The sequence below is a fragment of the Etheostoma cragini genome, chromosome 9 (assembly GCF_013103735.1).
Source record: "Etheostoma cragini isolate CJK2018 chromosome 9, CSU_Ecrag_1.0, whole genome shotgun sequence".
NCBI lineage: Eukaryota > Metazoa > Chordata > Actinopteri > Perciformes > Percidae > Etheostoma > Etheostoma cragini.
Window position 1 is genome coordinate 9,069,045 of NC_048415.1, and position 25,300 is coordinate 9,094,344.

General features: G+C 39.0%; 2 protein-coding genes across 13 annotated transcripts in view; one reads left to right on the forward strand and one right to left on the reverse strand.

Annotated features, from left to right (window-relative positions):
• Positions 1–20,221, forward strand: part of LOC117950299 (cAMP-specific 3',5'-cyclic phosphodiesterase 4C-like) — a 93,559-nt gene extending 73,338 nt beyond the window's left edge. For 6 of the 12 annotated variants that reach the window (XM_034881201.1, XM_034881204.1, XM_034881203.1 and 3 more), the window contains 15 exons: positions 729–920; positions 1,751–1,792; positions 3,178–3,214; positions 5,963–6,036; positions 6,120–6,169; positions 6,517–6,629; positions 9,901–9,994; positions 12,391–12,560; positions 12,659–12,757; positions 13,068–13,232; positions 13,537–13,636; positions 13,968–14,122; positions 15,025–15,147; positions 15,768–15,950; positions 16,244–20,221. In XM_034881201.1, the coding sequence (XP_034737092.1) occupies positions 729–920; positions 1,751–1,792; positions 3,178–3,214; positions 5,963–6,036; positions 6,120–6,169; positions 6,517–6,629; positions 9,901–9,994; positions 12,391–12,560; positions 12,659–12,757; positions 13,068–13,232; positions 13,537–13,636; positions 13,968–14,122; positions 15,025–15,147; positions 15,768–15,950; positions 16,244–16,810 (2,164 nt within the window). In that variant the 3' untranslated portion in view covers positions 16,811–20,221. Of the gene's footprint in view, positions 1–728; positions 921–1,750; positions 1,793–3,177; positions 3,215–5,962; positions 6,037–6,119; positions 6,170–6,516; positions 6,630–7,729; positions 7,981–9,900; positions 9,995–12,390; positions 12,561–12,658; positions 12,758–13,067; positions 13,233–13,536; positions 13,637–13,967; positions 14,123–15,024; positions 15,148–15,767; positions 15,951–16,243 lie in introns of those variants that run through there. The other 6 variants (XM_034881205.1, XM_034881207.1, XM_034881206.1 and 3 more) reach the window with 2 other exon arrangements.
• A 94-nt stretch (positions 20,222–20,315) lies between these two features.
• On the reverse strand, positions 20,316–24,245 carry LOC117950316 (gamma-interferon-inducible lysosomal thiol reductase). Its single transcript, XM_034881251.1, has 7 exons — positions 24,031–24,245; positions 23,222–23,410; positions 23,078–23,149; positions 22,894–22,983; positions 22,341–22,493; positions 20,810–20,878; positions 20,316–20,533 (listed from the first exon to the last, which is right to left on the reverse strand). Exons 1-7 carry the CDS (start codon positions 24,169–24,171, stop codon positions 20,474–20,476), a joined length of 774 nt encoding a protein of 257 aa, XP_034737142.1. The 5' UTR covers positions 24,172–24,245; the 3' UTR covers positions 20,316–20,473.
• Positions 24,246–25,300: the final 1,055 nt, after the last annotated feature.

Genomic DNA, 25,300 nt, shown 5'->3' on the forward strand with positions numbered 1-25,300 from the left:
TTTTTATTCTGCTATGAGCTGCCATGTCAATGAGACACTGCTTTTATGTCTTATCGCTATTATGTGGACTTTTCATTCTTTCTAGTAATATTTATACACATCTTGTTCTTGTGCTCCTATCTAATTTTAACTGTCTTGTGTCTGTTGTCTCTGTATTATAGCTTATCTTAACCTCGTTTTATCCTTCTTCTTAGCTTAGCTTTTTCTTTTCTGTCTCCATATGTCTTCAGCAGCTACGTAAGCTGTGTTACACTATTATCAGTTATTTTGGGGTGTTACAGGGTTTGGATGCATTGCTGAGAGATGACCCCAGTCAATGTTGCATTCTTGTTTTCTATTAGTATTCTTGATTAAGTCATCAATTAAAATTTATTTTTACATATGTTGTTTTAACTCTGCTTTTATGACGTGTTTTTTTATTTCTTTATGAACTTGTTGAATGCTTTTGTTTAGTAGCATCAGCAGTAATAGTAGTATTATTAGTAACATTAGCAGTAGTAGTAATAGTAGTATTAGTCATGGTACTGTTAAAAACAGACAGTAAGGGTATTAGCAGATAGCCTTATTCCAGACCACCCAAAATAATGAAATTAAAGGAATAAGGAATATAGTATGACATTCTGCTAAAAACAATAGAATTTATGTATTTCTTTCTCTCTAACTCTCTTTTCTCTCTCTCTCTCTCTCTTTCTGTCTTTCTCTCTCTCTCTCTCTCTCTCTCTCTGTAGTTTTGATGTGGAGAATGGCCTGTCAGTGGGTCGCAGTCCACTGGACTCTCAGACTAGCCCAAGTTCTGGTCTGGTCCTTCAGGCCAACTTCCCCCACAGTCAGCGCCGCGAGTCCTTCCTTTACCGCTCAGACTCAGACTTCGACCTTTCGCCCAAAAACATGTCCCGCAACTCGTCCACTGCCAGCGACCTGTAAGTATTTTAACGATACTCTCTGTATCGTTTTAACACCAATGAAGCAACCAGCCTTCATCCTCATGTTGCATTTCCTAGTGTGGGGTTGCTGATTTAGAGGAAAACAAACTTTCTGATAATTACAGATGATGGAAGGCTTGAGAGAACCTAGTAATTTGACAATGCCATATCAATGTTTAAAGATATGTGATATTTATTTATGTATTTATTTAATTAACTGTGTCCAGACTAGTCTAATTAGTCTAAGTAGTTTATACTAATAAATCACTTAATCTCTGTGTTTCCCAAGTCTCTCATTAGTAGTGTGCTTCTACAATTAACACAACTTATTTAGGGTTAGGGTTGTACATCATTTCATCGTCAATACATCATCAATACATCCTTTAATTTACTATCACCACAGTTTGTTGTTACCAAAATGGGATACACGTAGTACTAAAACTCTAAACTATGACTCGGAAAATGATTTTGCATGTCATACCTTCATTTGATCCATATGTAAAATACACAGTACATCAGATCACATGGATTGTATAACTACTGTTACATTAGAGTTACTAGGGAAGCACTGGAATTTATTGTCAATAATTATTTATGTCAAATTTACACTATAAACTATGCTTTTTTGGCATTTAGATTTAAAGAGGTTTTTTGTTGCAAAGCTTGTGTTTGTCAGCTGTCAAATTGTAATCTTAGCTCAGTTTTTTCATATAGTTTTTGCCTGTTTATACAGCTAAAGATTTATCTGTGCAGCTAGTAGTCTTTTTGAAGCCAGAGTGTAAATGGGGCCTCGACCACAAATAGCTGTTGCTCCTTTGTTTTTGAAGGGAGGAGGGATTGAAGCATTGGGAAGTCAATTGGCTACCTCGGTGAGACAAAGTGTGAAGACTGCTGTGATTTCCATGTCTTTGCTGTATCATGTTTTAATGAGTCAAACCTATCACCTCTTCCACTCAACTCCAGTGTTATCTCCCCTGCAAAGCTTTTGAAGCAGTCCCAGCAAGCATTTGAAAGATGTTGATCTTGTATCACAAGTACATTTGGCAATTTGATAATGAGGTGCAGTAAAAAAAAAAATCACACTGAAATGTCTTTTTGATATTTAGGTCTTGATTTTACAAGTGAAAGACAATGTGCACTGTGAAAGACGATGTTCACAGGGTGTCATATCTTCAGTTATTCAATGTCTAAATGTCTGCTGGGCAGGGCTGGGCTGACTCTGACACTGTACTTTTCACTGGCAGCATGGATTTACCTTTAGGTCTGAATGGGTATGAGGTGCATGTTGAGACCCAACAGTTTCCAGAAAGCCCTACCTTTCCTAAAGTTGTCTTTCCCACCACCTCATGCACGAACACTGCTCCTCACCTGCACATAGTTGTAGTTGTACAAATATACATCTTGGAGGCATACCCTGTAAGTGCAGAATTAACCTTGCATTAAGTGATTTTTGACCCTCATAGAAACACAGGCCTGACATTGGGTTATTAAGTTATCATGGCTAATTTATTAGAAAATATTACAAATCCAGTGGACACAGGGCAACATTCGTATCCCATTGGAGTTTCTAGACACCCAATGACGGTCTTTTGGATATTCTTATTTAGCTCCACCAACACAAATATCTGTGTCTTTACATGCTAAATGCTGCAGTACAATTTTACCAATCACTTTGATTATTGGTTCTTTTTCTTACCTCTTAATGTTGGACAGGTAGCAGACACTGAGCTTGTTTGCTGGAAACAACTGCCAGTGGTTTTCCACTGCAAGCTTAATAAAAATCATGAGACCAGAGAACCAAAACAATGAACTTCAATGTTTTTTCAGTCATTTGATTTAATCGTAAAATTATGCAGGTTTATTGTGACTGGTTAAGTGAAACCTCATTGGGTAGATGCAGTATTGATAGTCTAATATTGTCCTCCACTTTTCTTACCTTTTAGGTTTTTCCACTGGGCATCATTCTTATTTAAACTTATTTGAAACAGTGGGTCTTTGAGGGTTAACTATAAAATGCATCACTGTCTCTGAGAAATATTTGCATAACTAAAACCAATCTCCTCTCCCTATGTCCAGTGTGATATTTTCGACCAATCATTTGTCGTAGCAAACTGTCCTCTTCACTCGTCCTTTAAAGTCCTCACATTCAAAAGATGACAACAAACAAACTTATTTGTCGTCACTGTGTGGGTGTGTTTGTGTTTGTGGCTTTTTCACTTGAAGTCTGTTTGTGTTTGTCTCTGGATTTTTGCAGACATGGAGAAGACATGATAGTGACTCCATTTGCACAGGTTAGTAGCAATGTGTATTGCTGGTCTTGTAGGACCAGGAATTTCTAAAATGTTTTCATTTAAGTTGACAAGTGAAAAATTACAGAATCTCAACGAGTTGCCAGCATTGATTTGGTGACTGGTGGAAACTAAGGGATCAAAAGTTTGGTTTAGCATTAGGGACAGTTTTACAGTAGAAACATACCACCACAATACATACATATTAAATGGATTTATAAAGTTGTTTAAATTCTTCCTGTCAGCGAAGCTTCAGAGGTGTGCTGACCAGGAGAGCATCTCATTGTAGTAGAAGCTGCTTCAATACGCAGTACCAAAATTCGCCTACTTCTGAAATTGTATTCATTTGATCAATAGCTAGAGTAGCCCAGCCATTAATCTAGGACACAATCAGACATAAAGACATCTCTCAAAACCATGCAAATAACATGTGTGTAATAAAAACATTTCAGCACCAGTTGCTGCATAGTGTGCATACGGCTCAAAACACATAGATGCTATTGATTATTACACTGTAATATAAGGCAATTTTCACTAGTATTTGGACTTCATTTATATTGTAATATCCTAGGTACATAAACTCCTGTAGGCCCTGCTTTGACATATTGAGTAGGCCACCATGGACGTCTTTTAAGGCACTATTTTTTCTACTGAAGATTTATGAAAAATGCAATCACAAAGTTTTAATGTTGCTAATAAATGTTGGAAAGCCTGAAATGTCTGATGTTCTGTTAATTACTATGTGTGGGTGGGGGTGTGGGTCTGGGTGTGTGTGTGTGTGTGTGTTTGTCTGTGTGTGTGATGTCCTCAAAGGCCTCTTGAACTTACGGAGCCCCGGAGGTGACATGGAGAAAAAAAACATGTACTGGGGACAAATACTTTTGCGAGATCTTTACTTTGTTTTGCGAGATCTCGAGTTATATTTGTGAGGTATTGATTTTGACATGGAAACATTTTTTTAATTTAAAACAAAAATTTAAATTAAAAAACATGTACTGGAACAATCACTTTTGCAAATCTCAACTTTGTTTTGCAAGATCTTGAGTTTTATTTGCGAGATCTTGACTGTTGGTGTGTGGATGGGGCTGTGTCTGTGATATTCTTCAAGGCCTCTCTTAAAATAAAAACTCAAAATAAAAAACATGTACTGGAACAATTACTTTCGCGAGATCTTGACTTTGTTTTGCAAGGATCTCGAGTTTTACTTGCGAGATCTTGCCTTTGATATTGAGAAAAAATTTTTTTTGATAAGCATTACTAATAAATACATGCCAGAGTGAAGTGTTGTAATGGACATTGTTGTTGACTGTTGATGTCAATGACTGCAGGCTAACTTTAGTAGCTAGCTAGTATCTAGTTAGCTAGTAGCATGACATGATTACATCTCATTGGTTGTCAAAATGCATTCATGATTTATTTTGATTTGCATGTAAACTATCAGGAACAATAAAAATACAATGTTTACCATTAGTGAATTTTTTATACAATGAAAAGGCGAATTTATGATTTCACCATATAGCTAGCTAGCTATACCATGGATGTATTATGAGAACTAACTAGCTATACTTGTAAGAGAAACGAGAAAGAAGCTCATGAACGAGCATCTTGCTATGATAACACGATGGATGTATTTAGACAACCAAGGAGATGTAATCATGTTGTGCTACTAGCTAGCTAGATACTAGCTAGTGTGCTAAGTTAGCCTTATTGTTTGTTGGATTTGCGAGATCTTGCAAATAAAACTCAATATCTCACCCAACAAATTCAAGATCTCACAAAAGAATATATATAAAAATGTTTTTTAATTTTAATTCTTTTTTTAAAAACAATTCTTTTCTTTTTTTTCTCCATGTCAAACTCAAGATCTTGCAAATAAAACTTGAGATCTCGCAAAACAAAATCAAGATCTCGCAAAAGGTTTTGCCCTCAGTAGATGTTTCTTTGTAAAAAAAATGTTGTTCTTTTTGTCCTCCATGTCACCTCCGGGGCTCCATAGTATTTCTTTGTAGCGTTGCTGTAGCGGTGCTGGGTGTATTGGCTTTACCATTGAGCACTACTTAGTACACACATTCTAATGCACAATGTTTACGTTCAAAACAATACTGTCTAACTGTAGGTGTGGGTATGTCCAGACAATCCACATGGCTCCTCACTGGTCCTTACTCCTTTTACTCCTCGTTTTTGGTTTGTGATATAACATTTTTCACAGAAAACACCCACACACACTCTTTGTACTTAATGTCAATGTTGGCCCATTAACACAATCTCTGTGTTGATGTTATATTTCCAAAATAAATCTAAAATGTACTTTTGGCCCACCTGCGTTTGGAAATTAACTAATGTACCTGACAAAAAACGTTATTTTTAAAGATACTGTACAAACTGATGTTAATTAATTCAGTGACTTATTACAGGAAACATATATATGCAGTTGCTTGAGCTCCGATAAGGACCAAGGTCTGAAGTAACATTTAGATATCATTACTTCAAAAAGTATAGAACAGCTTTGACCCAAACTGATATCAGGTGTATTTGTGTGTTGAATGAACCGAGGAAATCCAAAACCAAAACAAGATCATACACAAAGTTGTCCCAAGCTTAAGGTCTTTATCACATGCTACTGTATATAATAAGTGTCTACTCCTGATATTAACGGGACATGTCTCCGGTGTCTCCATCCTGACCCATTCATACACAATATACAAAAAATACAAAATACAACACTCATTCCTCTCTTGTTTACCGTCTTAGGTTCTTGCCAGTCTACGAACAGTAAGAAGTAACTTTTCTGTTCTGACACATCTGCAAGATCGTGGAACAAACAAGTAAGAGCAAGAAAAACAGACTGAATGACTAACTGCTTGTTTTCTTCTTGTTCCACTAACACTTAATCTGCTCCTTGTTCCAGGCGGCCGACAAGCAGCAACCAGCCACCCATGTGTAAGCCATGTCTTACAGGTCAGTGTAAATATCCCTGTGTGGTTGGACACTGAGATTTATCAAATAAAAACGGTGCATACTTTCATGTTTGTGTCTTTTTATGAAGATACTGTACTATGATACTTAACATGTTTTAATGGTTTTATGCTGTTGATTTAAATGCATTAAAATTCCAACATGGTGTTACACACAAAACATTCTATGTTCTTTTTTAAACTAGGACAGGTGCAACACAACAAGCTAACCAACAATTTTCAGTTGTATTTCCACAAGGGCAGCACACTTCAGGATGAGGATGTTTTCATAGCAGTCTCACAACTGATTTGTAACATGTGTATGTGTGTGTGTTACCTCTGAACTTTCAGAGGAGCCCTACCAGAAGCTGGCAGTGGAGACACTGGAAGAGCTGGACTGGTGTCTGGACCAACTGGAGACGCTGCAGACAAGACACTCAGTCGGCGAGATGGCATCCAATAAGGTGATAGGACATTTTCCTTAACTTCATAGAGACTCCTTAAGAATGGATCAGTTGTCTCCAATCCTTTCATTACAGATCTTAAGATTTATGTAAGCAAGTCTTTTTTTTATCAAAAATGTTAGTCACAATTAGGTTGTTGAAACATGATCCTTTGTTATACAACATTAAACTTCAAAAACTATTTTTAAAACTTTACAATGGAGTGAATCGCATGTACTGTATGTGCACTAAGACTCCAAAAGCCCAAATTCTTGAATAAATGAGGATATGTGATATATGTATGAATTTATTGAATAAAAAAACTTGAGTTGTATACACAAAATGTTTTTATAACAGCAGAGGCCAGAATCGGTGTGTTACATGTTTTGGGAGTAATTTATACTAAAAATATACATTTATTTTCTCTAGTCTTTTACATGAGCTTTTTTTTAATTTTAGCTTTTAAATATGAATCACAAGCAGGTCACATTAATTGATTGATTGAATTTGTTTGACCACTTAAATATAAAAATATGAAAACAGTACTCTGTGTCATACATTAAAATACATAAATAGTTAGGGATGACACAATAAAGCCCAAAGACTTACTAACATTGTGGTTCCTAATGCTGCGGGATCAGATTGTGTTGCTCCTGTCCATGTGTGCAGAGGAGCATCTTGTTAATTCTTATTAGAAAAAAGATTTAAGTTACATTTGAGGTGACATGTGCAGCTGCGGTACGGACATTAAACCACTCGGGTTCATAAATGGCGTCTCCCTCCATTGAAAGAGTTAATCAGCATCTCCCTACTTCCCTCCTTTATGGTTCTCTCCACCGTCTGGCTGCTAAACTCAGTCCTCCTCCATCTCCCAGTCAGCCAAACAGATTTCCATCCTTGTCCCATCCCCTTAAGCCAGGTGGATCTGATTGGACAGAGAGGGGGGAACAGCATGCAGGGCGGGGGAGGGGGGTTCCTCACAGCCTCTCGCTCTCCCTCTTTATGTTTTTCATTGACAGTGTGTGTGACAGTAGTTGGATGAGCGACTGCAGTCCACACCCTTTCTCCCCCGATGGTAGACCAAATCCCCAACCTCCCTCGCCTAACCCCTCCCCACCTTCCCCCCCAACCCCCCCCTCACCTCCAGGACAGCACATGGGACTGTGGGAACTTGTATTTTCAAAGGGACTTCTTTTCATGTTCAAACTGTCCCTGCTGAGCGTGGAGCAGAACTGAGTGAGCAGCCCGTCACTCAAAAAGAAAATCTGTCTGCTTTTCGTTTTGGATTTTAAGCGACTTCTTAAATCAACATGCGTGGGTTGACATGTCTGCATCGGCTCTCTCTGTTTGTCTGTGCTGGATACTCAGACAGGTGAGCAACGGGGAGCGCTGCCGGCTTGCCTTGTTTACATTGGGATCTTGTTTACATTGGGATCCATTACTTGGCAGTGCAGGACTGGATTTACAAACGGGCTGAATGTTGAGATTGTGTGTATGTGTGTGAGTGTGTATGAGAAACAAAAACAGAAGAAAAAGGCAAAATAAATTATGTTAGAAGGTGTAGCTGTCATGATTTTGTAGTGTAACATATTTAAGAGCTGTGGCTTGGTTTACAGCAGCAGGAATATGTGGCATGCTATTTTGTAAACACAGGTGTGTGATTGTGTGTATATGTGAGAAATAGAGTACAGAAAGCCTGGGGGAAAACATGATAGAGGGAGCAGTTGTGTTCAGAATCTACAAGAGACAGACAAATGTTGGTCAAAGCTACAGGATTATATTTCATGTCAGTATGTATGTTTTTGTTTGTGCCCAAAAGTGTGTCACATATTTACTTCTGCAGCATCACTCTCTCACCCAGATTCCTCCCACCTCCCTCAGCCACAACGTGTTAACTGTTACATAATCAGTGTGGAAGCTACCGCTGCAATAAAACATTGAACACTTTAGTTTTTAAAAACTTTTACTAGTCTTTTGCAACCACTGTGCAGATTTCTCTTGCATGTCGCAAACAATTAACACAGTGAGAGATATTACACTTGTTTTGTGTTATTAAAAAAAAAAACACACACACACAGTAATGCATTAAAGAGAGGATAAACGTGTATTGCAGGCTTTAGAGATATATTAATAAATGTGATGAAATGACATCAATTCTGTGAGCATCAGTCTTTGTGCTGCAATGCCAGAGTCCCGCTACATGTACAATCAAAGATGATAGAGAATCTTGTGATTTTATAAAGTTGTGTCAACTTGTTAATGTCAACCAACAGAGTAACATGAATATACCTTCAATATGCTAAGTTAAGGTGCAAGTGCATCCTGACAATGTTTTTGTGAAGAGCCTTTTAAACAATGTACAGCAAAACACATTTTCCCACAGTTCAACCCATGTCCGGACCACCATCCATTTCATTGTGGATACATACTGAGATTTGTTTTTAAACTGATATTGCATGTAACCCTGCACCTTTTTCACATTCTTAGAGTATTAATATACGTACATCACTTTTTAAAAGTGCTTTTATTTTAATGAAAAAGTCAAAACACAAGTAATCAAAGCAACAAAGGAAATATTTAGTAAAAGCAAAGTAATGACAAAATACGAATCATAACATGCAATGTACATAATATATACACTACTGATCAAAAGTTTAGCGTTGCTTAGAAATTTCCAGTGCACTCCATTAAAGACCAGTTAATATCAGTTGCATCGTTTTTAACCAGAGCAGCAATTTTCAGATTACATTATGTGCTTGCATAATTGCAAAAGGGTTCTCGAATGTTTTCTCAGTTAGACTTTTGAAATGATATCAGATTACTAAACAGAATGTGTCTTTGGAACATTGGATGAAAGGTTGCTGATAATGGGCAATGTAGAAATTGCATTAAAGATCAGCCACCCACTCAGATCAGCTGGTATTCTGTCTATAATGGAGTTGTATGGAAATTTGTAAGTGACCCCAAACCTTTGACTGGTAGTGTACATTGCCTGTAGAACTGAGTTTTAATAGGTGATTTGTGAAATCTCTTGCAACATACAGTAATTACCCTCTTCAAAGAGAGAAAGTGGGCAGGAGCAACAGAGGGATCTTGGGAAATGTGGTCTTGTTGAAACGCAAAACCTCAGGATGGTCTTATGTGTTTAGGTATATAAAGGTATCACAACTAAGTTTACCTCTATATTGATGTGTGAACACAGATTGTCTGTGTACATATTTTTACATGTTTGTCTGCAGTCTTACCTGAACCAACTACATTTTTTGTTAATGGTTTTGTTTTGTCTCTGCAGTTTAAGAGGATGCTAAACCGTGAGCTGACGCAGTTATCAGAGACAAGCCGCTCAGGGAATCAGGTGTCAGAGTTCATCTCCAACACTTTCCTAGGTGAGTTTTAATGCCAGACGTATATGAATGAAAGGACACTCACTTTGTGGAAGGGAAGTTTCTCTTTATGGAAACATAATCTCAGTTGCAAGTTTATCCAGTTAACTAAAACAGATGAAGGATAATACAAAGAATTCTACATTAAGACAAGTTATAATTTTTAGAGAGATGTTGATTCAGTTGCTCATTTTGGAGATTGTAGTTCGAGGTGCTCTCGAATTGAATTGCCTTTTACTTAGAGGTGTTTCTAATATTTAGTTAACTCCCATTAATATAAATGGAGTGCACAACAATATACCCTGACATGTAATAAATTACATTTGGTACTATCCCAAACATTTCTGTGTCTGTGGTGCTGTCCAGCTCTACTAACAAGAAGAAAAGAATTTGCAAAATTGCATCACCTGCTTTATTGACTATTGTGCTGTCAGTGGTATTTTATGAGCATTACTCCAAACAGCTTTTTAACGTTTGTAAATGTTAGCGTGGCATGGTGTACAGTTTATGAGGTGGGGGAAGTATGAGGAAAATGTACTTGTTATTTATTTGATTTGAGTCAAGCAGAAAAAGCAAAATGGGTTTTTGAAAGGAGAGAAGGATTTTTCAAGTGAAGACAAAATGAGGAGAGAGGGGTTTAAAAAGGATGATCAGATGAAAGAGGAAATTAAAGGAAGTAATGATAAAATAAAAGAGTTTAATCATTTTAAAGGAAAGGAAGGAGAGGAGGGATGAATTGTTAATGTGAGGAAGATTTATTTTTAAATGAAAATATGAAGAGAGGATTTTTCTAAAGGAGAGGAAGAAGGAGAGGACGGATTCTTAATAGGGAGGGATGGAGAAGGTAAGGATTTTCTCTTCCCTAAAAGAGAAGGAGGCGCGGCGACAGACAGCATTCCCGGACACATTGTGTGTCGTTGTCGTAGCAACAGGGTGCAATATTATTAGACGGCGTGTTGCATGAATAGGATGCTCAGGCTGCAACAGCCCTGCCGGCAGGATGGAGGTCCAGCTGAACAAAGATGGAGCTGTCAGTTTGTTGCCATTTTGCCATGAGTGCCCCGGCGTCAAGCCCGGCTGCGTTTGGAAATGAACACCATGGTTTTGGGTGTGAGGAAGAGGAGGCACTGTGAGAGAGGTGAGAGAGGCCAGACAGTGCCTCGTGTGTTGCTGCCACTCAGGTCGCTCTGCATCCTTATGGTGGTGTTTGCTTGCATCTGGGGTCAGACCTGGATATTGTTCAAGCAATCATTCCTGCCACGCTAAAAAAAACATGGATGGGAAATACTGAGGATTATATGTGGACGTAAGGTAAAGCTGTCTGTGATGTCAAAATGGGATCGTGATTTCCTTGGTTTGTACAAATACAAAGCATTTTCAACACTATCGTGTCTGCTGGACAGCCCCGTTGTGTCATCAAGTCACACGGAGATTGTGTTGTTACTGGAACCTTGCTTTGATGTTTTCCGTGTTTTTTGCTTAAAGGATTACAAGCTCCACTTTGGGTGAGAAAATAAATCTCCATCCTGTAGACGTGATTATGCCTTTTCAAACCCACTATTGTCTATTTGTTCATTAGTTCATTAAAGCGGATTCTGACTGTTAAGCTAAAAGAAGCACAAATGCATGGATACCCAAATTAGAAACAGTGTTGCATTAATATAGTAAAAATAACTAATTTATCTACATGTGTATTTGTGTCATATTTAGGTGAAGATCAGCATGTGACACCATCTTCACTAGTGAACAGATCTTTTAGCCGGACCGTCTTACCTCAGTTAAAATGACGTAGAGTTGTCATTAGTAGTTGAAGATCCTGCTGTTGTAATGTTAGCAGCAGCTAGCAGCAGTATTAGTAAAATAGTCATAGTGGCTGGTGCAGTATTAGTAGTAGAATTTGTACTAGCTTGTGCAGTTGATGGTAGCAGGATTGTAGCAGTAGTAGCAGTAGTAGAGGTAGCAGCCATAGATGGTGGAAGTAGCAATAGTAACTGTACTATAATTGTATTGTTAAAAGAAGGATTAGACACTAAAAATAGACATTAAAAAAGACATCATGCACTTTTTTACTGATAATCGCATATTCACAACAAAACCCCATTAACACCCACTCATGGGTCAAGAATGACAGGTCCCCTTCAAAAACAGTTAAAGTCAGACAACAGGCAATGGAATTGAAGTCTTCACTGACAAGAAGCTCATCCTTTAAAATCTTTGTCCCCCAAAGCTGGTGAAGTGAGGCATTTTTTCAGTCATATGAGAGGAAAGGAAAAAAGGAGGACGCGTTAAATGTGTAACTAAAACGTGGACCAATTGGATCAGAATTTTTAAAATTACTTGAAGACCAACATATACAGTATACAACAGTATGCATCCATGTCTGTTTGTACTTGTTGCAGAGAAACAGCATGATGTGGAGATCCTGTCTCAACCTTCTAAGGAGGAAAAGAAGAAGAGGCCGATGTCACAGATCAGTGGTGTGAAAAAGGTGACGCAGAGCCCCAGCTTAGCACCCACCTGCATCCCCCGCTTTGGAGTGAGCACACCACACGAGAGCCTGCTTGCCCAGGTGGGCACACACATGCACACACGCACACGCACAAACACACACCCACACACAAACACACACACAGAGTGTCTTATAGGTGTTCTTTTTTACTTCTCTAGGAGGTCGAGGAAATTAATCGTTGGGGTCTGGATGTGTTCAAGATAGCAGAATTTTCCGGAAACCGCCCTTTGACGGTGATCATGTACTCCATCTTCCAGGTATAAAGATCCCTCAGCGCAGAGTCTGCTTTAAAAAATATGAGGATTTGATACCTTATAAGTTTAGACGTTATAAATTCAGTTTTTTGTAAGATATACTGTTTTATAGGTATACATTTTGTGAAGAAATTGCTGTTGCTGTGTCTGCTTCTACTGTGTTTTTTACCCGCCAAGTCAGTTTACAAAAGAATCTGCTTGTTGCAGGCAAATTTAAGGCAACTTCCCCAATAATTTGAATCAAACAAAGAGAAGAGAAAAACTGTTATTTGTGGTTGATGTTACTCTTCTCTCTTCCTCCGCACCCTTCCAGGAGCGAGACCTTCTGAAAACCTTTAAGATCCCAAATGACACCTTTATCACCTTAATGATGACCCTTGAGGACCACTACCATGCAGACGTAGCTTATCACAACAACATTCATGCAGCTGATGTGGTGCAGTCCACCCACGTCCTCCTGTCCACCCCTGCTTTAGAGGTAAGTTGAGGAAGCTGTTGTTGTTGTAGTCTCTCATTGACAGACCTTCCGCCACAGTGTTGTAGAGGATGGCCTGCCTAGTCCACATGGCATTCCAGGATGAGCTGAAAACATTCTCTGGTTTATTGGCATTTCTTTATACCAATCACAAATGTCTCGGGACCTGACCAATCTGGAATTGAAACGTCATTGATATAGATTGTTGTTGTTGTTGTTGTTGTAGTTTATGGTTAAGTCATAATTACAATATAATATCATTTTAACGTTTTGTATGGATGTGTTTTCTATTCTTTGTTTATCCCAGGCGGTGTTTACAGACCTGGAGATCATGGCTGTTCTGTTTGCTAGTGCCATCCATGATGTTGACCACCCAGGAGTCACCAACCAGTTCCTGATAAACACCAGTAGGTTTCTCTTTGTCTCTGCACACAACCAACACAACTTTCTTCAGAGCAAAAAAAATCAACATTTTAGTCACCTGAGAAAAAAATACATACAAAAATATGGATTTCAAAAGGTTCACATAGAAAGAAGGGTTTTGACGAAGTGTTCTCACAGATTATTTTTTTATTTACATTATTTATTTTCTATGGTGAATATCTAAATATTTTACTTAAGCTGCACTTAAACTGGGTCCGGGCCATTTGACAGTATGGCAGAGGATCTCATTTAGACTGTGTGCTACCATAAGTCCTGATTCAAATGAGCTAGACCACATAAACCACATCTCTGCAGGTTCAGAGCTGGCACTGATGTACAACGATGCTTCGGTGCTGGAGAATCACCACCTCGCTGTGGGCTTTAAACTGCTGCAAGAAAACAACTGTGACATCTTCCAAAACCTCAGCAAGAAACAGAAAGACTCCCTCCGAAAGATGGTGATCGACATGGTGAGACTGCTGCCCTTTGTACATGACACATTGATCCTTTTTTAACCCGTGTTGTAGCTGAACTGTCGCCTTACAGTATGGTTTTTCATAATGTTTTGTTCATGTTTCAGTAAAGTTTGTGTACAGTAAAATTCTGCTGATACAGCAGATAAATAGTCTATCTGGACACAGGCTACTTTGAAAAGGCTACTGGCAAAATATGTAGTTTGTATTTATGTACAGTGTATGAGAAAACAGACATTTACACGTGGTGGTCAGTTACAGCTTCCATAAGTCCCATGAGAATTTTATTTTGTTAGTGTTGCTTTTGAACCCCATGTGAAGGGTGTCTTAACCCTTGTGTTGTCTTCCCGTCAACCATGGGAAAAAAAAGTTGTTGTCACTTTTGGAATGTTGTGGGTTCAATTTGGGTTAAATTTATTCAATAACAAGAAAAATGCAGAATAACCTCAGACCAATAAAAGACTCAATAACCCAAATGTTTAAAATTGAAATGAAAACCTGAGGACAGTGATTCTGTGCCAAACTGGGCCAAACCAGACTTAGGATCCAGATACCCACAGGTATAACTCAAGACTGCAGCAGTGAAGCTGAGAGAACATGGTGTCTTTGTTTACATCAGAACCAGATTTAGTAACACTTTGCATCGGTGGACACATCAATAGAAGTGCAAGGACTAATAAACACAAACTGTCACTCACTCACAGAATTTCAAACAAAGAGACCCTGCAAGACAAACATCATTTAGACAATTATCAGTTCATACACTTTGTGCATAATTTACAACGTTCCAATAACCGTTAAAAGCCAACAGATCCAGTTTAAAAATATAAAGGAAACAAAGACGCCACATCACACAGACGGGAATTCATCATTTACGATGTGTTTAATCTCTTCATCAGGTGCTTGCCACTGATATGTCCAAACACATGAACTTCTTGGCGGACATGAAGACAATGGTGGAGACCAAGAAGGTGACCAGTCTGGGGGTCCTGCTGCTTGACAACTACTCTGACCGCATCCAGGTGAGAACGCCCCCTGGTGACACGAAATATTTAAATATGTGTAAGTATAGGTATATAAGAACATGATACTTTGGAAAAACCATACTGACAAAAAAGAAAAATATAGCTATTTGACAGTAGAGTCATTATAAGTGTGTACTACCCGCTAACTAGAATAAAATCATAATCCAGTTAGGTATTTACATACAGTCCATCATAAACATGATGAACAGCAGAGACTTTGTTTCTTTATTCACTTTACAGTCTCAATAAAAATGCATTTTATGTTGTAGAATCAGTGTTTGAGTTATGGATCATTAATCTGTCGCCAGCAACTTTTAATTATTTTTTAGCTATAATACTCTTCTGCAGCAGCACGTTTTTCAAAATAACTTTTCTATTTTCAACCAGGGAGTTAGTGTGTGAAAGTGTTGCTGCCTGCTGGACAACACTCGTCATTGCACACTGTGGATTGGTGTGGCATTTGTTAGGCTCAGGACAGGGTTTAGAGAAATCTAAAATAAAAAGAATGCTAGTTTCATTTCGCATCACCGCTGCTTTTTCTGAGTATGTGTGGTTCTGAGTGGTGAGGTTTTGAAAACAGAACACATCACCAGCAGAGTCTGATCTGTCTTGTCCAGGTTCTGCAGAACATGGTACACTGTGCTGACCTGAGCAACCCAACCAAACCACTGGAGATTTACCGCCAGTGGACGGACCGCATCATGGTGGAGTTCTTCACCCAGGGAGATCGAGAGCGGGACAAAGGCATGGAGATCAGTCCCATGTGTGACAAACATAACGCCTCTATAGAGAAGAACCAGGTAACGCCCCCTGACACAAAGGATGTAGGGAAATAGTGGAAATGTCACTTCTAAGGTTATTTTTCAGCCTTTACGTTAACATCAGAGCAGCATGTGAGATCATTTTAATGTAACAGATACAAACAAAAGTTACTTTTATCAAGTCAAGGAAGCAAATAAACACACATAAATTAATATTTCTAAATTAAATGGCTTTCATAGGGGCTTTTAAAAACATTTAATTTTTACATATTTTCCTCCTGTCATATTGGTGTGTTTGTTATTGTTATTATACATATTATTGCTATGACTAGGTGGGCTTTATCGACTACATTGTCCACCCTCTGTGGGAGACATGGGCGGACTTGGTGCATCCTGACGCACAGGACATCCTGGACACGCTGGAGGACAACAGGGAGTGGTACCAGAGCATGATCCCCCGCAGCCCATCGCCGTCCAGCCCGGAGGAGCACCATGTGGATGTGATACCAGGGGCAGGAGCTGTGGGAACCATAGGGGCTGTGCCTTCAGGAGCAGGAGGAGGAGGAGGAGGAGGGGACAAGTTCCAGTTTGAACTCACTCTGGAGGAGGAAGAAGAGGATGAGGAGGAGGGAGAGTCTGACCTGGAGAGCCCCCTTGAGGAGGTGTCCCAGTTGGGTGGGGAGCGGCACCAGGACTCCTCCTCCCCCTCTTTGTCCCCAGACCCCCGCGGCAGCAGCAGGTACCGCCCCCCCTCGCCCCATCCGTCTCGGACCCTGAATCTGGCTGCCATGTCGGTGCGGAGCCCCCACAGGACGCTGACTTCCCCTGGGCAGGAGGTCGGCGACAGAGAACTGAGCAAGGAGAGCGACGGGGTGGCGTGCCTACGTATGGGCACGTAACAACCAGCACAACCTGCCCTGCCTGAGAGACACGAGTGCTGGATGTGGAGAGACGGCGGCAGGGCAGGCTTTACCCATAAAGTCTGTAAAATCACTACAGTCCCTTTACACTGGAGACACCCACTCTGGAGAACTGTTTTATTTTATATTTTAACCAAAAGAATAGTTTCAGCCCCTCTTCTGGGGCCTGATCGGCCTTTGTGTCCCATCCTGCTTTGTTGTAGCTTCAGTTCAGAGTCCCAGACAAAGACTGTTGCATTTACCTGGGAAGAAGGGTGGAGCCAAGGTATGATACTGGAACAAACAAAAGGTAAAGGAAATGTCTTCCTCCAATAACAATAATGAGAACCCCCGGTGGTCTGACAGGGTCTTGGAAATTATTTTGCACCATAGTTTGAATTTAGGATATGAAATTACTGAATCCGGTTGGAATAAGTATGATTTTTTTGTTTGAGAATGATGTGAGAGATGAACAATTTTGCCAAATACAGAATGTAGGTGAGAGAAAATCGATGGAACTAAACCTCAGGGTATGAAGAAACACATAAATCTAATGTAGCACAGATGTAGTGGGTTCCCATGACCTGCCCCTTAACCCCAAACTTTCTGTTCTGTTTGATTTACCTTCAAACCAGAGACATCTGAGACTTAAACCTGTGTCTCTGCATTTAATTAAAACCCTTCAATATAAAATTTGGCAACTGAAGCAATTAAATAATATTTATGTAAACCATCTTGTAGCACCACAAAGATTAAACACTGGAGAAGACTCCAGTCTCACCTGACACCTCCTGTATAATTAGTTTGTGCTTTATTTTTTTACCTGAGATTATTTTAAATGGTGTCATTGTTTTAGGATTTTGGACAGTTCTTTGTTGTACATTTGCTTGTCTTTTGTCTGTTTATGTGCTTGAAAAGCATTTTTTTATCAGGGTGCCTCCAGTCCGTAGTAGCACTTTACCGTCTCTGCTCTTCAGCTCTTCTATTCATTCACACAAAGGGCTTCGTCCACTGTAGGCCAACTGATCACACAATAAAAAAAACAGTACGGGTTGTCTGACTAAAGGTTCCAGAAGGCCGGGCAGGAAACTCACACATCGGTTGATTTAGAATGAAAGATAGAAGAAAGGTTCACAACCTTCTGGTTAGTCAGATAATGTTGGAATTATAAGACTCCTGTTTTGATCCCAATAAACTATTTTGCACTTTAGTTTCTTGAGGTTCAAATTCAATTTATTTTATTGTAAAATAAACAGTCAAATATTTTTAAAATAGTGTGTGGCAAAAACAGGATGTGAAAAAGAATTATGTAAAAATGATGTTCTATTTTCTATGAGGATCTTATAATTCCAAATAAGTCACTATGTTGTTGTGTCCCTCCCCTGCCGGCAGGATCTGATGTAGGGATCAGAGGTTGCTGACCGAAATAAATCATAAGCAGATTGTGTTCCATCAGGTTATCCGTCCTATTTGATAGATAGTGCTCGACTGGGATATTTGTGTCCCATAAGTGTTGAAAAGACACAAACACCTGCCCGCCTACAATGCTGTACATTTTTACATAGAGATTTTAACCTGATGAATGTATCAAAGTCACTGACTTTATAGTGTTAGTTTTTATGAATGGTACATGTTACCAGTATTTTAAAGTGGACAGTTTATTAGATTTTGTGCAGCACATGATCAGTCGGTTTAGCCCTTTCCTAATCAGATAGCTGGGACGTAAGAATGTGTGTAGCTTCAGGAGTCCATGTTCAGTCTAGAGCAGTGTTTTTCGCGTCACTGAAGTAGAAAGACCAGGAAGCTAAGAAGCACTACACAAAGATATGATGAACTTCCTGGTCAGGCAGTCATAGAAAACACCAGTTTAACAGTATTTCATAACTCAGCTAGCCTTACATGTAATATGGTATGAATGTGCTTGGAGCCTAGTGTTAAAGGACCATTATGCTGATTTTAACATGCTGAGCCTCAGAGCATTGTTTGCTTCGCCAATCTTGAAAAGCAAAAAAATAATCTCAAAGAATCAGAATACAGAAAAACAAGAAACTTTACATTTCTCATGACAGCAGCTATCTGTAAAGAGCTGCCATGTAATCCTCAGCAGCGGAGCATTTGGATCAAATGTTTCACAGACCTTCCTTCTACAGGCTAATATTTACATTTAAACACACATGTCAATCTAATTGACAGATGGCCCTGAAAACCCTTATGGTCTTTTCTTTGCCATCACCCTGACAATGAACCTGTCATTTAACATGAAACACTTTCATATTGTGTTGTGTAGTAATGAAAATTGCAACATACGGAACCTGGGATTTAATCCTAAAAGTTGCTCTGTAATAATCATTAAGCTTCCTCTTCCTATCCAAGCTTTGGGTCTTGGTACTAAATGTTTAAATGTGTTTAAATCCTCTAGCCCACTGATGTCACTTAAGCTTTTATTTTAGACTGCTGGTATGCAGTTAAAGTTACTTCCTAGGGTTGGTTAAAAAGCACATTTCCTCAACTTCGTTAAGATGTTGAGGATTAAAGGATGAAGAAGCTCAGACAGACAATAGTAAGCCACTTTCATTTAAAAATGATAAAAGAAAATTCTTCCTCTTTTACAACCTATGATTTTTAAGATTTGTTTGAAACATGTTTTCACAAAGTGTTCTTGATTAAGTATCAAAGTAAAAAACTTTTGGCATTTTAATCTAAATAAAACCATGTGCTTCCCTCTATGTGACAGCTATAACACAGCAGCTGTCCCTTAGCTCTCCTGCAGCAAAGAAAGCGAGAGTTTTGACATTTCCTGTTAGTATGGAATACTAGCCAGGTGTAGTTTGTACAAGCAGTGACAGTCACCATGGCTTCACAGAAAAGCAATGTACAGCAGAAAGTCCATCATTTCAAGTTCATTATACAGTTCCAATTTTGAAGAAGGAGAATACATAACTTTCCTTGAAGAAAATGGATTTCATAATGTGGGATTACTGTGGATTTGAGACTTAATTGATTTCAGTTTTCAGAAGAGTTACATCGGCATGTTAAAAGCACAGCAGCGTGGCTCTTTACAGGAAGACCGTGCTATACAGTGTTAATGTGTTGACGAGCAAGTCCCTGCACTCTCCATTGTGTCGCTGATACTGCCAACATTAAATGTTCATGCTGTCTGTTTTCTCAGCCTCTGATGTGTAAACTTCTATTAAAAAAAAAAAAAAAAAAAAAAAAGGATATTTATTCTTCAAACATGTCTATCAAGACAAAGTACTGTAACATAGGACATTTGTTTTTATGTTCTGGAGCCTAAAAATCACATCTACATCTGCACTCCAATGTTTCTGTCGAAGAAAATAATTGTTTCTCATTCAAAGCCAAAAGACTGTTGGAAGGTCAGGGTGTTTTAAGTGGAAAATACCAATAAAAGAAACATGGAAATTGATAACTGGCTGTTTTTTTATATATAGACTATAAAACACAGGTTCCTGAAATGGAAATAATGTCAATCAAGAACTACGGCTGTGGAAGACTAGACAGATTTATTCCACTTTCAAATAAAAACCCAATGTTTGATACTAGAGCCACATGGTTTTCAACTACAAACAAAGCATGTAATGATTCTGATGCTACATTATGCATGTTGTGATTTGGAGTTTTCACACGTTAAGTGGTTTGTGTTTAGCAGAAGCTTCTGTTCAGTCTGACTGGAGCTCCTGTGCAGGCTGGAGGCATCACCCCCTAAAGACACAGTTCCAGTACACAAACATGACAGGTTACTACCAAACATTTTGGTGCTGAAACATTTAGTCAGGTTGAACAATAATGGTGAAAGAGAATCCATTTATGATCTTTTCAGTAACAATCCTCTCTGGCTTCCTTTTAATGTTTAGCTTATAAGAATATTCACCAAAAAAGGTCTTTTCAAGCATTTCTACCAGCAATGACACCTCAAATATCCCAAAGCAGAGTAACAGTAGCGTCAAGAAAAAAAAAACTAAACTATCAAGTACCCACCTTGTAGAGTTGGCAAACCAAGCGGAAAAGGGACAACATTGTCTTCTCCTCCTCATTCTCCGTGTATTCCTGAAACAGTTCATATAACTTTTAATCCTCATTACGGTTCCTCAGCTCTTTGCTACAGAAAGACATCCAGTAGTAGTGTACAGTACAATCCCAAACTACACTTCCATGATGAATCTGAGACTTTTGTTTAATAATTTCAATATCATTAAGGACGTGAGTTATAGAAAAAAATAATATGACACCCTAAATGTTATACTAACTACTTTTCCTTGACCTCTGTGGAAAACATCCTGCAGTCTGGTAACAATATAAAAAGGAGAACGCTAAACTAGATTATTATCTTAAATCTAAGAAAAAGTTGAAGTATTGAGAATAGTTGGAAAAGTGGGAATAATTTTAATTGGTATAAATTTCATTGATAAGTTGAACACCATAAAGTAAAAAAAGAAGAAAAAAAAGGAATAATTTTGTTTTTTAAACTGGATTGGTGGTTAAAATGTGTAGTAAGGTGAAGTTGTAAGGAATGTGGAAAAGTAAGAGTTTAATATATCTTTAAAAGTTGAATAATGGCCATATTGTATGAAAGTTGTAGGTGTTACAACAGTGACTGCTGAATCACAACTAATGTAGACTTTTGAAAATACCACAGTGCTTGAAAAAAAAAAAAAAAAAAAAAAACGCCAAGTAATTATGCAACGGTGGATGCTAATATCAAGGTGCAGTGGTGACACTGCAATGTTCTGAAGATGGTAGGGGTGGCACAGTTAATGGAAAAAAAAACAACAACATCCGAACTGTTCGGTTCGCTTTGTCTCAGTCAAGTCAAATCATGTGCATAATTACATGATAAAACTGTATCCTACATTGTGGATAATTAAGCGCTCAATAATTATGTCTCTCATATACTAAAGTAAACTGGGTAAACCCCGCCCACTCTGTCAGCGACTAGATTTTGCCCTGCAGCTCTGTCTGGAAACCCGCACGTTTAATTCTCCTGCTTCAGTTCAATTTTGTGGGAACCAATCACAGACTGGCTTATCTACCTGGCGTGCTATTGGTGGGTTTAACACCATAGAGAAACGATAGAGAAGCGACCAAGCAGCTTCTTGTTTACATTAAACATAGCGGCCACCGAAGCGCTGCAACCCATTGATGCCACGGTTGCTTCTACATCACCGGATCGTTGGTCTGATTGGTTGAAGGACTATCCAATTGAGTACAACGTCATTTAAACTCTGCCCGTTGTCCAGGCCTTTTGTGCAGAGAGAGAAAAAAAAAAAAAAAAAAAAAAGCAGACTCCCCATACCAACGCTCGATCTCAAATCTATTGAGTTTGGCTTGGTGACAGCCATAGGCTACTAATGCTTAAGTATGTTTCTGAAATGTTAAAGATTTAAAAAGTACAAAACTGAAAACCGTGACATAAACCGAACTCTGGGTTTTGTGAATAAAACTTGGGACTAAATGATTTAAACATTACAAATGCATTAAAATGTGTAATTTTGAGTCCAGAGTGTTTTACCCCGTTGAAGGTAACCCAGGGGACGTGGGTGTGTGGGGGGTTCAGTGCTCTGGTCATGGCAGCGTTGGCGTGCATCAGCTTGCGTCCCAGACCTCCCTTTAGACAGGCGTCAACACTCGACCAGGAGACAGCGGGAGCGTACAGCTGGAGACACTGAGACAGAGCATCAACAAAGTACGCGTCCATTAATGCAAGAGCCTCGTCACTGTTAACGCTACTGTGGACCAACTTCATAGTTTGAAAGTTTTACACTCTGGGTTCTGAAGAAATTTTACTTTAAAAAAAGAAAAAAAAAGAAGAAAAAAAGTCCCATGACATGGTGCTTTTATATAACCCGTAGTGGTCCCCCAATACCATATCTGAAATCTTTCCCAAAAATTCAGTTTTTGTGCAGAATTAGAGCCACTACAGCCAGTCCCACAATGAGCTTTCCTTAGCATGTGCCATTTCGGAGTTTTATTTTTTGTTTTAATTACACTTGTCTGACCATCTCACCATCTGTTTCTTGTGTAAATAAGGGAAAAAAAGAAAATAAAAAAAATCTATTACTCACAGGCTGGGCAGCGTTAAGAACATTTGTAGCAGACTCCATGCAGTAGATGATCTGAAATGCTGAGTGTCCCGCTAGATGGATGATACAGGCCTGAGGATCAGATCCATCAATCTCAAGTCATCATGTTGTGTAGTATTGATTGAAATGGTGCAGACCAATAGTGCAGGTGATTAAACATTCAAACCTCAATCATGTTTCCTTTGCATTCAGGCTCTCCATGCTGACACGTGAAGGGAGAATTTGCTGATAGAATCTCCTACAAGAGAAATGTAAACTTTAAGTAGGCATGCAATTAATTAAATACATAAATGTATCTAAATCTGTGTACCTTAGCGTTCCCGTACGGTACCAGAGTAACGGCCATGATGTCCTTCAGCATGGTCCAGGTAGGGAAGAGCTGCTGGGTGATGAAGACTCTGGATTCCGGACACAAACTCTCATAGTACAGAGTGACAGCTACAGGAGGAACATTCTGGTTTGGTCTGGTAGCATTCACCTCCATACACTGCTTCTGAACCTACACAAGGAGAAAACAAGATCATAACTTTTGATTCCAAAATCATAAGTTTATAAAATAGATACAGTCCTCACCACATTGTAAAGTGAACATTAGGGGGAACACCATCATTTTTAAGACATCACTCTAGCCTCTGGTGTCTTGCCAATAGGCATTTTATTCATGTTATGTTATACACCGATTGTGAAGCTTAAAGTTCAAAGTAAACGTTCTCTTTGGTTTTTTTAACTCAACTTTAAACTAATTAAGTGTTAATGCGATTTGACCCAGAGCTGCTCTGCCGGTCACATGAAGAACCACTGGTGTTCAATTTCTAAAGCATGACTCTCATTTAAAACAGACCGAGAGGTTTTCATGTTTGGAACAACGATGCTCAGATTAAAATGATGGTGTTCATTTTAATGAAATAAAAACATTTTAATCAATAAGCCCAGTAGAGTCCAGCCTAGTAAAAGATAAAAATCCCATATTTAGCTTTTACTGCATTTATTTTGCTTTTACACTAATGTCTAATAACATTCATAGGCCAATACAAGGGCCATTGAGCGTTTGTTCTCACTATTATATATCATATGTAATTACTATAGGTTCCAGTGTTTATTCTAGCCTAGGCTACTTACATTGCAGGATATTGCTATCTCCAGGGATCGACACCACTGGGACGGCGGATAACGGCATGCCGGTTTGGGGTGGGAAACCCCGAAGCTTCCCCGGTCAGTACAGACGAATAAAATCACAGTCAACAGTCCCGAGAGCTCCATGGTTGATATGAGGAGCCTGACCAGTCACTGAGGAGATGACTGACGTTGCTCCGCCTCCTCCCTGATGAGTGTATGAGCGGCCCAATGAGCCAATGATTAGCTGATTAACGCCAGGTGTGGCTGACTGCTGCTGCCTTCAGGTGTCCTCTGAAAACTCCTGCTTCTACCTGCGTGAATTGTAGAAAAGCAGCTAAATACTATTTATGTATGCCGACTATGTATGTCCACGATTAAATTATCAAACGGTTTTTGTTACAAATGCTGGACATGTAGGCTATTGGTAGGCAGCCCACCCGCCTACTAAATTAAATAAAAAATGTGGGGTTTAATACCAAAACACTTTATCTGTGTATACTTAGCCTACGCGGTAATTTGTTATTTATTATTTCGATAAAAACACCGGCACAGCAAGGACCTCCGAAGGCCCATCGGCCAGCAGCCGTAGGCTACAAAGGACCGGGAGCTAACTATTTGCTGGGTTGCAGTTCCTCGGCCATGCTGGTGGTGGATCAAGAGGGAGCCCGGCTGGACAGGACAAGAATGTCACGAACAAGAACATGAAGGGCAGCTGCTTCAACCAAACAAAAATGGCGGGAGGGAAGCTACAGTGAAAAATGGTGATTGACAGTTGCAATTGAAAAGGTCTAGAAGGAGCTCTTCTAAAGGTAAGACCCTCTTGACTCTGTACTGTGTAAGCTAATTCAAAACTATGTGTAGGCCTTCATGCTGCATAGGTTGGTCAGGTAACAGGTCGCCAGTGGTGAAAATTAGGCTAACTAAGTAAATTTACTAAATGACCCGTTTTAAGGACAATTTTAAGGTACTTTACTTGAGTAGCCTATTCCCATTTCCAGTTCTTCTTCTTTATACTTTATTACTATTCAGAGGTAAATATGGTCTACTTTTACTCACTACACTAAGGACTGCACTTAAGCCTTTATAACAACGTAAGTCGCTTTGCAGACTCAGGTTATTAATTCTAGGTTTATTCAACAAATACATTTGTATGTAATGTTAAGACATTATTGATCAGTGGAGGTAAATTGACAAGCTAAATTACCCAGAGTAGGACTAATTCAAATAAGCTCCACCTGTATAGTTAGTTATAGTTATTAACTTTAAAGTGATA